Here is a 17413-nt window from a genome sequence, read left to right as displayed (position 1 = left end):
GACTTGATTGGGAAAACAACTGTTACTTGTCCTGGTAATTTTAGTCGTCTCCCTTAGAATTATATGAGAGCTTTGTTTTCTGACATCTCTACAAACTTGCTTTTGTCTGCTTTTCGTCTGTTTAAATTCTGTGCAGTTAGTGTGGGATGCTAAATTTATTATACTTTTAGTACACAGTGAAAGACCGTCATGTGAGACTAGTCAACAGTAATGGTTCAGTTGGACTTGGTATGCTACTATTGTATGTATGAATCATAGCAAGCTTTATCTGGCCTTGACCTACATTTTACCCACCTTTTTCACACTCTGACACAGACACATACATTTACACAGACAGAGGATTTGTCACACAGAGAAAACCTAGTACAGAGATTAAAACGTGAACCACTAATCTGACCATGTATCGTTTTGTGTCGACTGAATGTGGGGTGGATGTAGAATGGGCACAAATAACCGTTGAAACAATCTGCCTATCAATCTTTCTTCTCATGATGGCATTCACCAGCTCCTGTGTTTAGGTAGTTGCGAGAGGCTCAAGCACCCTCTGAGGACAAGCAGCTCAGAAGACCCATGAATGAGTCTTCTAATAAAGTTTACATAACAGAACCAAAAAATAATTACAAAGCGTAAGAACTTTGTTGTACAAACAATGGAGTTAAAATTAAACTGTAATAGTCAAGTGAGACAGTCAGTCATCCATGAAATGAAGGCAAACACAAAGTGAAAAACTGTTTATCTTCATTTCTTGCAAAAAGTGGAGACTGTTGAATGCACTGCGAAGAAATGTGTGTGGTACAAAAGAAAAAGGATCTATGATGATAAGAGATTTAAAGGATACATGAGGATAAGAGACTTGAAGTGAGGCGCCACAGGGGATAGAAGTCCATATAAAGATGTATATGAAAACAGTGTGTCTTCTTGCCAGGTAGTATTGCAACCACAACAGCTCTCTGCCCAAGAGAATTTGAACTCCGTGTCTATGAGCCAAATCAGGCAAAGACTACCCAAACAAGCGTCTGAGAAATACTAGGGCCATTAAAATGAACATGAAATTTAAAAGGTTTGACATGCACACAAAACTATGCAGGCACATGTGAACGTCACAGATTATCTTTTACATCTGGTTGTACAGTGTAGATACATTGGAGGTGATGAATTCCACAATGAGGTGTGTCCGCAACATATTCCCTCTGCATTCCTGATTGAGGCTGACTTGGGGTCAGTGGTCATATTAACAGAGCCGACACAAGAGTGTTACCGCGGTGTTAAGTGTGTGGGGGTGTATGTGTCAGGTTCTCTTTATTCTGCTTCCTGCTGTTGAACCATATCTGCCTCCCAATGCAATAACAATTTTGTTATTGTATGTTAAGCAGGTTCTGCTGTCATTTATTCAACATTTCATGGGATACGTTGCTATGCCAAAATGGCAAAATAGGAGTGTGCAAGTGTGCATACATGTGTGATTTAGTGCCCAGACTCTCAATGGCCTTTGGTCAGCCAGCAGCTGTCACTTGTCACATGAGAACACATGCACAAGAAACAATTGTCCACACACTTTTTTCTAATCCAGCCACTGGGCTTGTACATTACCGCACTAGTGTCCTTATGAAGGCTCATATACATGGGCCACTAGAATAAAGGGGGGCTATATGTAGCCAAAGTAATTAATTCAATTTGGAAATCATTAGTATAGACTAGACATGGGCAAACTACGGCCCGCGGGCCACATCCGGCCCACTAGGTCTTTTAATCCGGCCTGCCGACATTGTCCAAATGTGTTTTTCCCCTCCGAGGTGGCGCTGTCACGCGGAAGCCACTGACAGTAGCTCTGTCCACTCTTATTTCTTTTTCCTGTTTTACAGCCCCAGCCCCTCTATCTTTTTTAAAATTACATTTATACCTTGTATGATTGGAATACAACAAAATGACAGTTGGTTTTGGCACCTGGAATATTTTACCTCATTGTGAAAACTATTCTTTGGAAATGTCCAACATTTGATGTTTACCAGATTTTACTTAACATTTGATGCCTGACTGTTCTGCAAATACAGTAGATATCCTAGAAACGGTCTTTAAGAGGCTATTAAAACATACATCGAAATGGAAAAACTGTACGACAGATGGGTTTGGATGATTGTTGATAGTCTTCCGGTCATTTTCTGTTAATCCTGTGTTGCCAGAGTAAGGGCTTTGTCGCAGTTTTCAAGTATTACTTTATTGGGCGCTAAATGTTTTACAGTCCCATCCTGTCATAAGCCGTCTTTCTTTGAAATAGACTTCTGTATGGGACATACAGTATATTGACCTAAAATTATTTTGTCATTCATCTTTGGTAGAATTAGATTGAAGATTTTATACAAACAGTTGAAAAAATAACCCACTTCTTGTTGATTTCTCTGTATTATTATTTTTAATACACAATTGTTTTTCTGTCTAGGGATTTTATTTTCTCCCTCTGTCATCTACACATCAGTGTTTGGGGGGAAGGTAATCCATTCTTTCTATGTGCAGATAGTGACTGTGAGATTAGGCAAACCCGGTAGAGGATTATGGCTTCAGGGATTGCCCCCCCCCCCCCCCCCCCACTGAACCCCTTACTTTTTTACCTCCTCTACAACCATGTCCCCCCCATCACCATACCACTATCCCCACATCCTACCGCCTCCTTTTGCCATTTTATCCTTTACCCTTCTTCCTTTCCTCCCAATGGTAAATCTACTCTCTCTCGAGTGGATTTCTTTCTCAAGAGCCATATTTGTTTTTAATGCAGACTTGGTCATGAATGGTATCTATGCAAACATGCATACACACATGCAGTGTGCTGAGGGAGTGTGTGGGTTGGAGTGTGTCCAATGGATGTCCTATGTCATTTTTTTTAGCAAACAGCTCTCCAAATATGCTGTGGTAGGGATGAATAATTGAGTTGAGACACTGCGTCTGTGTGTTTAGAATTTGCATTCATTTTCGGAGCGTCTTATTTTTTTTTTGGTCAAATATTACGCTATAGGGTACAAATACATTGAGTGAAATACTGTGATGTTCTATATGTTAATATATGCAGACAAGTGTTCTTTTTTTAACAAACTTAGTATAAATTCATTCATTTATACACAAAGTGGTCGATTTTATACCACCACCCAAGGTCGAGTACTATGGTAGCAATTACATTTCTGAGATATGAACATGTTTGAGAAATATCTATTTCTTTGTCATACCACTATAATTTCGGTTGCCAAGTCTACTTAGGTCATCTTTTGCACTTAATGTCCCTATATACCAAACTTGATCCAGATGCTCCGTTGCAGTGCAGAGGGCAGAGAGTTTGTCGCCCTTCCTCATCATCATGATCATCTCTCCAGCATAACCTTCTCCTCCTCTTTTTCTCCCCTCGTTGTGAATGCTGTAATTGATATGCCACTGGCAATAAATCAGCACTGCAACAGGGTGAGCAACGACCATTATCTGAGTAGACAGGTTTGAGGAAACGGGAAAGAGGGAGCGATGACCCCGACTTTTCTCGCAAGGATCACTGGAGCCTCATCACTTGCCCTAAACCATTGCCTACTCGCAGGATTCCCAGTACTGTCAAAGCAAACAAAATTATCTAGGATCATGGCAATGACCCTTTAAGCTTTCTCTGTATTTCTTCACCTCACTCCGCAACCCTCATCAAAGCTCATGGTTTGTGATGACATAGCGAGGTGCCTTGCCAGTGAAAAGAGCAACCAATCAACTTAATCCTTTACTGCTCTTTTACAATGCTTCTACTTGATGTGATAACATCTTCAGGGCCATTGGCATAGTAACTATATATTCCCAATGCCACGATGGGCTCTTTTCTTAACACTTGTAGTTCAGTTTCCTAATTTTATTTATTGTCCAAGTTAATACAATGACTCATTTGCCTGATGCTTGTAACGACAAAGCAATATTGTTTTCCATACTTGCTCATCATGTATGTAGGAAAAGAAATGCACATTCGAAAAGACACATTTACTGCTCTGAGCCTGGTTAACTGACAAAATGACCTTCTCCTTGATTGATTGATAGATGGATAGCCTTGCTCCTGAGCAGGAGGTGTAAGCCCAAGACTCCATTTGGTTATCTTCGATGTCATGTTTTTCCCCTCCCTTACCTTCTCGGAGTACATAATAATTCTTATATTTTCTGATTTGAAGTGTTCATAAAACACTTTGTGGAGACACTTTGTTAGTCAAGGTGAAATTGAAGCATGGCTTCTGTGGGACTGTGGTGTTCATCTAAGCATAATTATTTTATCATAATTAGCATTTGAAGATTTCTGTTCACTTCGAATGGAATGGGCTTTTTAAAGTACTAAGACTGCGTTTGCACCACCTCACTCGCACATACCATCAATTGTACGTTTTAAAGTTAAAATGTCTTGTTATTTCTGATGCTCCACCAGTTTTTTTAGGAAGCTTGCACTAGCTATTTTGAATAGAATGTTCTGCTGTAGAAAACATCAGGAATATGTTCAGTTGAGTTTAAGCAATGTGATGGCAGCAACCATCCATATAGTGATGTATCTATATTGATAACTATATCTATAGCATGTTTCAAAACTGATTGTATTGAGCCTCATTGGTGATGACTCTTTAAAAAAACATTTAATTAAGGGCTAATAAATATTTTGTTGACCCCATTCATACCTTGACAGTAGACTTGGCTATTAATTGTTTTCCAATGTGACAATGGCTAGTGGCACTTTATCAAACATTTGCCTCTTCTAATTGAAGTTATAAAATATTACTGATTTTAATGTTGTGTCCATTACTCATACCAAAAAGCCTTATACTAGATGTACAGAGTCTTCAATAATTGGCTTATGCCTCCCCTGCTATCTTCCTTCATAATTAAATGCCAACACACATTTGCCTTCCAGACTTGATTTGATATCATTAATTCATCACGGTGGCAAATGTCAGCTTTTTTTCTTCCTCATTTTGTCTGTTTAATTTGTGAGCCTTTAAGCCCCCTCCATGCTTGATGCATAATCAATAGGAAATGTTCCTCAGTCACTAACAGTGTTTTTCTCTCTGCCTTCCAGGCCTCACGCCACATTCCTCAGTGGATGATGTTCCTGATGATGGTGTGCAACGCAGTCAACAGGACAGTGGATCAATAGAAGTGTTGCCTTCCCAACTTCATTTCCTTCTGTCTTGGCTACATGTTTATCATTGTTCCTTGACAGTAGACGAAAAAGACTTAAAATCTCCGACTTGGTAGGCAAGTCTCAGCGCTTGCACCCTTCCACCTTCCTTTCTCCTACCCCCTCCCCCAAAGCTTCTCCTTTGGACAGCCCAACCATGTGCTCTCAAGCTCGATCAACAGTTTCCCCTGTTCTGGGGAACCTGTTTCCTGCGTTTGGGCTTCTACTAATCATGACATCATCCTTGTGTGGAGGCCAACCGCCAACTTTTAAACGTTTCACACCTGCCGAGTGGGGGCTCACACATTTGACCATTCATAACAAAACCGGAGAGGTCTATGTAGGAGCAGTCAATTGGATTTTCAAGCTTTCCAGCAACCTGACTAAGCTCCGTAGCCACATGACTGGACCAGTAGTGGACAATGAAAAATGTTATCCTCCACCGAGTGTCCAATCGTGCCCTCATGATTTGGCCCAGACACCCAATGTGAACAAGCTTCTCCTCATAGATTATGCCCAGAATCGCCTCATTGCATGTGGTAGTACTTCGCAGGGTATTTGCCAATTTCTACGTCTGGATGACCTTTTCAAGCTGGGTGAACCTCACCATCGAAAGGAACACTACCTTTCCAGTGTCGCTGAGTCGGGAACCATGTCCGGAGTCATTATTAGCTCTCCTCATAGTCAAACAAGCAAGCTGTTTATTGGCACGCCCATCGATGGCAAGTCCGAGTACTTCCCAACCCTTTCCAGCCGTAAATTAATGGAGAACGAAGAAAATGCAGACATGTTCAGCTTTGTTTATCAAGATGAATTTGTATCCTCTCAACTCAAGATTCCATCTGATACTTTGTCCAAGTTCCCTGCTTTTGACATATATTATGTTTACAGCTTTAGCAGTGAACAATTTGTATATTATCTTACCATGCAGCTCGATACACAACTCACTTCTCCAGATGCCAGCGGTGAGCAGTTCTTCACCTCCAAAATTGTGCGTCTCTGCGTTGATGACCCCAAATTTTATTCATATGTTGAGTTCCCCATTGGCTGTACCAAAGATGGTGTTGAGTACCGCCTGGTTCAAGATGCCTACTTGGCCCGACCAGGCCGTCAACTGGCAAACTCTCTGGGAATCTCTGAGAATGAAGACATCCTTTTCACAGTCTTTTCTCAGGGTCAGAAGAATCGTGCCAAACCACCCAAAGAGTCAGCACTCTGCCTATTCACCCTAAGAAGAATAAAAGAGAAAATCAAGGAGAGGATTCAGTCTTGTTACAAGGGAGATGGGAAGCTCTCCTTACCATGGCTTCTCAACAAGGAACTGGCATGCATCAACTCAGTAAGTGATTTTAAACATTGGTTTGCTGTCAAAGACTAACATTTGTGTGAGAAAAAAAACATTAATTCCTTTCACATTTTAAGGGATGGGATTATTTAAATTATTTTTGTATTTATATTTTTCCCCCCAACAAAACATAAGACAATATACTTTTTGGAACTCACACCCGATTATCAAAATTATTGGCATGTTTGACAACCTGTAATCTTTGACAATTTATGTCAATTTGTACTCAAGAAACCAGATACTATTTTTCTACTTCTTTAGAAAATCATTGCCCAAGTTACTGCTGCTTTAATTCTTATTTAATATTTTCATTTTGTGTGTAGTTACTCTGTCACCTTTCTTGATTCTTAAGCCAATTCACATATAGAAACTTTTCTATTCATCCCCACCGATATGCTCATGTTACACGTTAGAATTAAAATACCTTAGAAAGCATTTTTTTTTAAATGCAAGGGTTCTTCGTAGTCACTCGAAGGCCTCTTTGCCTATTAAGCATAGACAATGGTGTAAGTAAGAGGAGTATGCTCTCAAGTAACCGCATCTTTTCTCTCCATTCATTCGCCTGAGATCAGGTGTGTTTTACTTAAGTGTAAGCAATGTGAAAGACCTTGCCAAGACCCTTTCACCCTCATTTCCCCCTCTTCACATCAAACCCATTGTAAAGTAACCAGGTTTCCAGTTCAATGGTTGTCTCTTCTTTTTTTGGTCAATTTTCCTATGGCCTATCACATAAAAAAAAAAATCGGATTACGAAAACAGGATCTCATTTATTTCAATTGGACCTTTGCACTTTCAAAATGTGGCATATTCTTTAGTGTCTGTCTTTAAAGTATTGAAGTGTAAATATAGACAGGGCAGAGCGTGAATAGTGTGAGATCTATATGCAACACAGGGCTATTTAGATGCTCAGGTCTTGCGCCGTGCGCTCTCATCCATGAAAACTATAGTGTCTGCTGTGATGAATGCTTGGCCATCTTGTATCGTGAGGCTGATTACTCTGACCTCATATTTTATTCATGTGTGTCCAGTGAGCTTGGCTCATACGTAGCATTACAATCAGGTCATTTAAAAACAAGCTTTGTTGACCCACTTGTTACTGCTTAAACTTTGATATATATATATATAGATTTGCTATAATGACCAACTATTTTTTGTAATAATCCATCTAGTCTTTAATCAATTTACTTAATATTCTTCTAAGCTTTAAATGATTTTTTGTCTACCAAAGATAATACACGTTTAGTATTCTTTTCAAGCTTGCAGAAATGTTGATGTAATGTAATGAACAGAATGGCTATGCTGTATGAAAGCAGTGAAGCCCGATCCCGGTTAATGATACCTTCACCCTTGACCTTAAGAAGTGGGCCGTAGGACCTTAAATCTGACATCACAGGAATGGCAGTTAAGATTTTGTGTGAATCTTAACAGCACCAAAACAAATATTGATTAAAATCTTAATTAAGATCAAACTAAAATATGCTTTGTTACTGACTATTAAAACGTCCCCCTCTACTAGTTGTCTGGATTGCTTAGAAACTGCGAAGCATTTCTCCACCCCTATACATTCCACTAATCTGGTCTTTACTGTGTCCTGACAATTGGACAATCCTTTCTTCCAATTTTTAAACACTTAAGCTCGTGGTTTTTGGGTCTCACTCACTCTTTCTAAGCTTCTCCACATCTTCAAATGTGCTTCAAAACCTTAAATGCCTTGCACACAACTACATTTGACTGAGCAGTGTGGGAAAGCTGTTTGGCTTGACCCTGCATTACATCGGTGAAGAGGGCAGGCCAGGGAGCAGAGCGGGAGGCCGGCACAGCTGTTAGACGCGCAGTTGTGATTGATGACCTGCGAGAGCTCCAGTACTCCCAGTGTGGACTTCTCGTATTTGTGCCGCATCATAATTTTTGGCCTCTGACAATCATTAGCATGATAGGTTTATGGGCACAGTGTGATGGTGGCTGGCAATGTTAAGTCTTGGATACAGCTGACCTGCAGACACACCTGCAAGTACACCACCTCTTCGTGCTGTAATGCCGCTGTAGCTTCTTGTGTTTATACTTTTATGTTTTTGTCCCTGAGATCTATAAATGAACCTCTGACCTTTCTCTTGATTTAGAAGTGGATCAATACAAAGCAGTTCCGCCAAGAGAGCGCACGTGAAAGGATGACTGTTCCAGGGTTAGTGTAGGACTTGAAAGATATAAAGAAAAACAATATCTCCTTCAAGTGTAGTGAAGAAAAGAAGCCAACAGAGAAAGGAGTGCCTGATGCGGGTGTATCTACAGGAAAGAAACGAGTGGTCAGAGAGCAAAGAAGCTACAATCACACAACACATACAAAAGGCATCTGTAATAGGATTAATGCATGCATACCATAGATGTTATGACGTGTTGATCTTTGTCAGAAGTTCATAGATCAATCAACCAGAGAATCAATCATTGTAAGTAATCCTTTGTTACCTGTGTTCATTTTTGATGCATATAAGCCAGCTGCTCAGTGGCAGTATCGAAGGTGGTGGGTGAAACCCAAACAAAAATCTATTCAAACAGTCATTCATCTTGTTCAACTGGAAGCCTTTTCTTACTATGATTAGATGACATTAGTCCAACGTGAATAGGCAGGAAATATTTTTTGTAGTGTTGTTCAATACTAAGCAAAGGAGAATGCACTCTATGAGACCCGCTCTTAACCTGATTATGTCCATCATGATGAACATCATTTAATGGGTGTAACTCACATTTGGACTGTGTATTACACAATCCTATTCTAGTGGAATACCCGGACTGTGTGCGGGCAAAAGTGATTAAGTAATTTGCCTTGATTAATTGAGCCCGAGTTGATGAGCAGAGTTAATTGGCAGTCTAAATGAGGTGATCTTGGCGAACATTCACTGTGCAGGTGACTTTCGTTAATGCTGCTGTTAGGTCACCTTTCAAGGTTAATATTCCCTGAATGTGGATTTTGCCATTTAAAAATAAATAAATAAGACTGATTTTCATTCCAGTCTGCAAGGGTGTGTTCTGAAGAGCACGCGTGGATGAGAGCGGGGGAGCTTATGTGTGAGCCAACAATGCCAAAGCGACTATGTGGTGAAGCCTTACTCTCATCTCATTATTAGGGAACATTAGGAAAGCCTCAGGAAGAGACATTGTGCAGCTAGTGAGTTTGAGCAGCTCATTTCTTCATGAAGTTTGACCTTTCTCTCTTTCTCTCTGAGGAGAATTTAGATCCACAAAGCCCTTTCTCTCACCACAGTCTAATGATACTAATTGTCAATGTAATTGTGTATTGATCTGTGGCTTGTGTGGGTGGTGTGTTGCTTATATCATTATCAGGAGTAATTAGAAAATGTGGGCCAGACAATACGCCTGCAGTGCTGACATAGTCAATTGTAACAACATACACTGTTAGTTCATTTTTACCTTTATCTCTTTGTAATTCTTGTAGCATTACACTATGGTATTCACGTTATATGCACTCAGAAATTGTTCCACACTATTTCTATTAATTTTTCAAAGTTTTGTAGATTTAGTTTTTTTTGAGGAAAGGTTTTCCTTTACAATAACTTTCCATGTTTTTCATGGCCATATAATTATGCTGTTTTTAAGCTATATAGTTTTGTAATATGCATTTGCATTTCTGCTCATATCAAATTTGCAACACTTTTCCCCTTTAAAATTTTAGTCAGTAAAGAAAATAAATTCAAAAGGTATTTTGAATAGTCGTTAAAATTTTGTATAATTACGCGTGTTTTGTTTTGGGTCTCCTATTAGTCTGTTGAATAGTCAAATTTATTAAAATACCATGCAAAAAAAAGCTATAAAGTTGTAAATTTAAACATTTTGTTAGGACTATGAATTTCCCTATAATTAGACCCAGGGTTCTTTCTCTGCAATAAATCACCAGGAGTGCTTACATACACACACTGTAGCAACCCTGGGGGCTTGGGGGTGGGGACGCACAGGTGACTAGCAATTTCTCTACAAGTTCAAAGCCCCTTCTGGGACTTCTGGGTAATTCATGAGGTGGCCTCTCCGACAATTGTTCACTCAGCTGTATACACTCAGGTGAAAGCACCTGTGCCTTCCAACCTAGAAAAACTTTAGTTGGGTGTATGTGTTCTATATCCTGAAAACTTTATCATCTCATAGGAAAATTATGTTCGATTCGGCAGAGCGACTGCCCATGTTTCATTCATTCATTTTCTGAACTGCTTATCCTTGTGAGGAAAGTAGGGCGTGCTGGAGCCTAGGCACAAGGCAGGGGCAACTCTGAATTGGTGGCCAGCTTCCTCTTTAGTGCCTTATGGGGAACTGTGTATTCTGACTTCTAAATTTGTGTTTGTGTGTGCATTTTACGATTGGTAAACCTGGCTATTATATTAAGAGCATTTCTTACATTCTTTTGTTTCTATATGAAATGGGGTAACACTTTTAACAACTCTTCTTAAGGGACCATTACACTGACCAACGCTGCCAAACCCGACTGACCTTCTCGCACTCAGTTTTTGAATTGTCAAAATGTATGCACTTACACAAGTAATTCATATGATGCAGAGCTGTTGTCTACTTTTCTGCAAGAATGCACATGCAGTCCAGATTACATAAATAAGAGTACGGGCTATCCATTGAAAGAAAGAGTTGCCTCATTCCAGGTTGTGGCAAATATTGAAAATTCTTTGCGGAGGGGTTGTCTGTCTCCCTTGCTTGAACACATAACCATAAATATCCATTAAACAGTCTTGTATTCCTTTGCACCCTGAGACAGAACACGCAAGAGATCAAGCCCATTGTTGACTTAAGAACTAAATTGACTTTCCGACACACATGCTCACACATTGACATCAAAGTGAAAGATTGATACAGAATTGACACGAAGCAATGAAAAAAAGTTATATAGAGGAATAGGCGCGGCAAGTAGAATGCAAAGAGTTACGTACTCCAACATCAGTAAAGGGAAAGGTAAAAGAGAGAGTAGAAGAATCAGAATAACGATGTATTGATGTGTGTTTCTGCTGCAGGCTATTTAGTTAGATTGAGAGGGTGCGGGCGGGAGGGTGTTATCTTTTTTCCTGTGTGGATCAATCAGATGATGTAGTGATAAGACTGTGGATTACACTGCCATTTACACACTCCCCGAGTGTGTGTACATAAGAGAAGACTCTTTCTTACTACTTTCCTCTGGAGCATTTCATTAATGCACATAGGCATCTCTACCGCTAATTGTTTGATCAATCTAGTATACCAACTTTGATTCACTTAAACTTTATATGATATGCACATGGGTGTCATTCTCCAAGCTCATCAAATCATTACTGCTTACTTTTTGCACTAATTTTGGAAAAGCCATTACTTAAATGGATCTGGTAATACTAGGAAGCATACACCAAAATTTATATAGTAGTTAAAATAAAGCAGTCATCCATCCTTTTTCTAGGATCAGTAGTACCAAATATCTTTACAAGGCTCACAGCTGTATTGAAGTCCTTTCTTGATGATTTTGGCAAGAAGCAGGGTATACAATGGACTAGTTGAAATTACATTCTTGCATACGACCATTCCCCAATCAGTTTTGCAATTTTACACAAAGGACAAATTAGAGTTGATTGATCATTTTAGACCTTAGTTATATAAATTCTTCTGTACCTTGTAAAGTTACCATCATACTTGTAATAACACCCACACCGTTCCTCCACATTCACACACACACATTAGATTGAAAACTAAAAATGTGGAGCTATGCTAGGAATAATTGTGTGCAAGTGATTAAGGCGTCATATGGGTCAGTGGAGTGCCCGGGGTGATAGTCTCTCTATGATACTGGAATGCTCCAGATTTTGTCACATGGTCACCAGCATGTCTGAGCACTTCACAATAAGCTTCAGCACCAGAGGGCTCAGTCTGGAACTATGGGGGAAAAAAATCAGCTTATTTCAATGGGCCACTTAACATGTAAGACCATCATGGAAAGTTGATAGTTTAAGTGGAATGATGTATCCTTAGAGAATTCTTCCCTCCTAGGTTTTCTTGTGGAAACAAATGAAAAGTAGAGTTTTTGAAAATGTAACTTTCAATGATGCCTTGTGGGGGGTATTCGAAACAAAGTGTCAAATTTGTGACATGCACGATGTAACACAGTATAGCAGAATAGGATTCTTTAACACCAGAAAAATATATTATTCAAAATACATTTTGCGTTTCATTATTGCTCTGTCTGGAATGTATTTCTCATCCTGAAAAAGAAGCTTGGAAACATCAGAAGACTCACAGTAATTTACATTAATTTCCAAAGAAATTATATAAATAAAAAATAACTGTTTTACGGATAATGTGAAAATCACCAAAGACACGAGCTTCCAAATGCAGACTCCAAAGTGGAATGATTCGATTGTGATGCTTGCTTCACAGCCGTACAGCAGAAACCACAGTCAACTCTCTTGCAGCGATGACAAATGACCACAAATCAAAGCTCCTTTCTGATCACACCCCTGTTGCAAGTTTAAGCAGTGCACGTCAGCTGGGATGTGTATTGATCCAAAGAAGCTGCAGGGGAAAAATGAACCAGACTCCAAAATTTGAATTAATCAGTAAAAATGATTGATTGCCCAAACCTGACCATACTAACTCAAACACCCTTAACACCATATGCCTGCAATTTTTCACTGAACTTTACAAACAGGCAGCATCCATCCCTTTATTTATTTTCGGGCCTCACTTTTTGTGCTGTTTACACAGAACTGAAGCACGTTTGAAATTTTTTTGACTAAAAATCCTCCAAACATGATTTCTAATATGTTTCACGTATGTGCTATACTGTGTATCACTCAATGAAAAACATTTTTTCTTCATTCACTGTAAAGCTATTTGATAATAATAAAGACATCGTAGACTGATTTGCCTTGTTTTCTTTCCCCAGCCTTTGCAGATCGATGACAACTTCTGTGGCCAGGACTTCAACCAACCTCTAGGCGGAACCAGCACCATCGAGGGCATCCCTCTCTTTCTCGACAAAGAAGATGGCATGACGTCTGTGGCTGCATACGACTACCGTGGAAACACTGTGGCTTTTGCTGGAACGCGTAATGGCAAACTGAAAAAGGTATGGATACCATGTATTTTCTCTTGATTGAACTCATTTTAAAATCATTGTGTGTGTTTTTCCTCCTGAACACTATTTGCCACTTTAGAATGTCTTGACTAAATTTCATGCCTACCCATTCAATTTCTTTTTGCACAAAACACCCACATTCCTATCACCACCACCCCACTGTGCACATATATTGTACTCGTACACACACATCAGTGCAAAGATTAAATGCACCGAGAGTAATTTTCTCCATGACATTTCAGGGCCGATTTGAAACCCGTTAGTTTAACGAGCCGTTCGCAGAAAGTGTGTGTGGCTTTGCCCTCATTGATTGTCATATAAGTCACGCCAGATGTAAAATGTGATTGTTACCACATTCTGGTTTGCGTCCAATTTTAAACGCTCGCTTTCAATCAATCTATTAGCGGTGATTCTTAGAAGCTTTTCCCTTTGGTCAGTTCTGTGATCAATTAAGAGGGTGACTGCAAAATTGGAGAAATTACTTGCAAAACTACTGGTGTGTGTTCACACTCAATTTATGAACGGGAATAATGGTTACTCGTTAAAATTCCGGTAATCTCCTTTCGCACTTTTCAACATTGGCAACTATTAAACAACATGAATATTTTATTAACTTAGTTGTTTAAGCACTTCAAATTCTAATTTTCTATGTATGTAATCTTTGCCACTCACACTGTGCACATTTGTATATGCCATGTGGCGTTCTGGAGGACCAGAGGGAGGAGAACAATACAGGTTGGACTATGATGCAGTGTTGCACATTTGTCAAAATGACAGCTATTCACTGTCTTTACTTTGCAATTCTTGTGGCCTTTCTTCAGAGTTATTGTGCTCTCTGCTTGATAGATGTATGTGAGGCATCAATATGGTGAGCAAGGTTTGTTTATGGATGTACACATGCATTCACACAGCAATCTCCTATTGATTACCTGTAAACTTTAGGATTTATGAAGAATGAAATGATAAAAGTACAAAGAACAACAGATGATTGAGCTTAAACTTCATATTCTCTTAATGAAACTAGGGTCAGGAGAATAATTCCATCTATTATGTGTAATTGATTGAGTTTTAAATATAAACCATGGCAAAAATTGTAATCAACAAAAGCAGTGTTGACTCAAGGTTAACAATTGAAATGTTTAAAATTGTTTTGATATTCACGCTATATCGTTTTAATGCTTCGAAAGTGCAGTGTTTTTGGTCAATGTCAATTTTTGGAGGATTCATGAAAATATTGGGCTGGCGGTGTTCTTTTTTTGCTTTCCGATGGAAAACATTGTTGTATGGTCATGTCCATATAGCCATGCCTGAAGGCTTCTAGAAGGTGGGGGTGCGATTATCTGATGAATAGACTTCTGGAGGGCATTTTTCTAGTGTTTTAGACAGACGCTGTTTTAAAGAAAGGGCAGGAAAAGATTGATGGAAAGCAATTACTTTCACAATGCAGGTATTGCCTTTTTATGTATACAAACATCCATTTCTTTTATCAAAAGAACATTTTTAACTATATCATTTGTCATTTGGCTTGTCAGGGAAGAGAGAGCAACTGGATGAGGGATAGAAGGGATGAAGGTGGTGTCCGCTGGTGTGATTAACTAATTGCAGCGGTCATCCGGATACTGCTGTGGTCAAGGACACAGCAGTAGGCCAGCCCGACACTGCATTTAATATTTCGGATTAAAATCTCCATTTCATTTGGCTGTTTCATTATATTGAACTGTCCAACTTGGCCTGACATTGTATGTACATCTGCCCAAGCTTACATAGTTGAGTTTCTATATCCTGGTAAATTACAGCCAGTTAATCTTTCAGAATGACAGTACTGTCACAAGATACAAAGATGATGAAACGAAAGACACATTTGGTCAAAATACATTTTATAGTTTTGAAAATAACTGTCCAAATACCTACAGAGGTAAAATAATTTTCTTGAAATAAGATGGGTAAAAATTTGTAAGGGGATTTTTTAATCACCTTTGCTATCAGTTATTTAAGGGCTGTGGCAGTTAAGAATTTACAAAAGTTACTTTAAAGTATAGATGTATTTTAATTCATTATTATTAGACACAAGCAGAGGTTGCCAACTGTAAATGATTGTGTGTTTGAGCGTAGAAATGTCCCCTGTATTTAAACTACCCTAGTTACATTAATTTATTTGGTACTGAAAGCAGTGATGGGGCGTTCAATATGAGCCATCTGTTGTGTGTATTTGGCCAGTGAACCAGGTGGCGGGTGATCCCATTGCCCACTGTGTGCTCCCAGTGGCTGTGCCAGGCTCAGTATGGTTCGTGCTGAGGTTCCTCTCAGTGGGTTCAAGCTAAAGATAAGCAAAGGAAAGCAGAGATGAAAATAGCTTCAGCCGACAATCTTTGCCCATGGCGTGCACCCCCCACCAACAAACCTACACTTGAAATCCTAAATTCACAGCATTTCTCATTCTCTTTTTGTACATGGATTTCTTTTCTACCTGGGTTTCTCCCTCATGAATGCGTACGTATGAGAAGGAAAGAGACAATTGCCGATTCTATGCTGCTGTGGCAGGCAGATTGAAGGTTCTTCTTCTTTTTTTGGACCCGTTTTGCCTAAAATTTCAGTATCTCTATAGTAAATGTACCTAACGTGGTGTCAAATTTAACATATTCTAATCACCTGCAATAGTTTGTTAACTTTGATGTTAGTAAACAGTTTTATATGGCTTGAGCATATTGCGGTGTAAAACAAAATGGTGTATTCCACTGGGGCCACTTTTGTCACCATTGTGACAGGCTCTAATTGACTGATATTGTAGTGCCACATTGTGCTGACCTGTCAAATTCCCTTGTGTTGGTTTGTGTTTTTATGTGGTATTTCTCTTGACACCTTTCCAACAAAATTTAAACATGATACAAACAGTGAAAACGAATACTGCTCCTTGTGATTCTAAAGAGGTTAGATCACATGTGTGAGTGTGAATGTGTCATCTTTTGGCCTGAACCACGAGTTGTTTGACCCGGGCAGCAGCACAGAGGCTGGCTTTGTGCAGGCGCTTGTTGGCCCTCTCGGTCATTAGTTCACACAACTGCATGTGGTAACAGACACACACACACACATACACATACACATACACGGTGGATGAAAGCAAGCTGGGAAATGCAGAAAATGATGAAAGGGCGCAGATAGTGTTCAGACTGACTGCTCAAGACAAAACAGATAATTTACACTTTGCTTAAGTAACTCTTTTTCCAGTTAATTTAACTCTTTCCCACAGCGCCATCAGTCATCCAATCTTATCAGGATGTTCCGAAATTAACATCAGAATGTGCCATTTTATCAAGTTATTTCTTTTCCTCATGATGGCACAGTCTTAATGGCGGTTTCTTATTAGATACAGCCCAGTTAAGCCATAATGCGGGTATGTGAAGTCAAGCATGTTCAGCCTGTTTTTTTTTTCTTCTCTCTTGCTCCCCCTCTCTCACTCTCACTCTTTTTTTTCAGATGTTTTATCTTTTTTTATATATATATGTTTTTGTCTCTCCCACTCATACAAGAGTTCACTCTCGGTATTCAAGATAATCAAATCTTCTCAATCACATGAAGTCACAAGTTGGCTATCTGCTGCAAGCATTCCTTATAAAGGCTAACCAAGGGCACATGCAGTAGGTGAACAGTACTGCTGCTGCATAAGAGTACCACACCATATATTATTCATAGATAGACTCAGGAATTCATTTCTGTGTATTTTCCTACTTGATATAAATCTCCGTATATTAATGATGGTAGTGTAACCACCTTCTCTCTTTATATCTAG

At 39.3% G+C, this 17413-nt stretch overlaps 1 protein-coding gene across 2 annotated transcripts in view; it reads left to right on the top strand.

Moving 5' to 3' along the window:
* plxna1b (plexin A1b) overlaps positions 1–17413 on the top strand; it is a 121265-nt gene that overhangs the window by 16799 nt on the left and 87053 nt on the right. For both annotated transcript variants that reach the window (XM_077725419.1, XM_077725418.1), the window contains exons 2-3: positions 5069–6509; positions 13435–13617. In XM_077725419.1, the coding sequence (XP_077581545.1) occupies positions 5328–6509; positions 13435–13617 (1365 nt within the window). In that variant the 5' untranslated portion in view covers positions 5069–5327. The remainder of the gene's footprint in view (positions 1–5068; positions 6510–13434; positions 13618–17413) is intronic.

This window comes from Stigmatopora nigra, chromosome 10 (genome assembly GCF_051989575.1).
Source record: "Stigmatopora nigra isolate UIUO_SnigA chromosome 10, RoL_Snig_1.1, whole genome shotgun sequence".
Classification (NCBI taxonomy): domain Eukaryota; kingdom Metazoa; phylum Chordata; class Actinopteri; order Syngnathiformes; family Syngnathidae; genus Stigmatopora; species Stigmatopora nigra.
The sequence above is the reverse complement of the archived record's forward strand: the minus strand, read 5'-3'. Positions and strand labels throughout refer to the sequence as shown.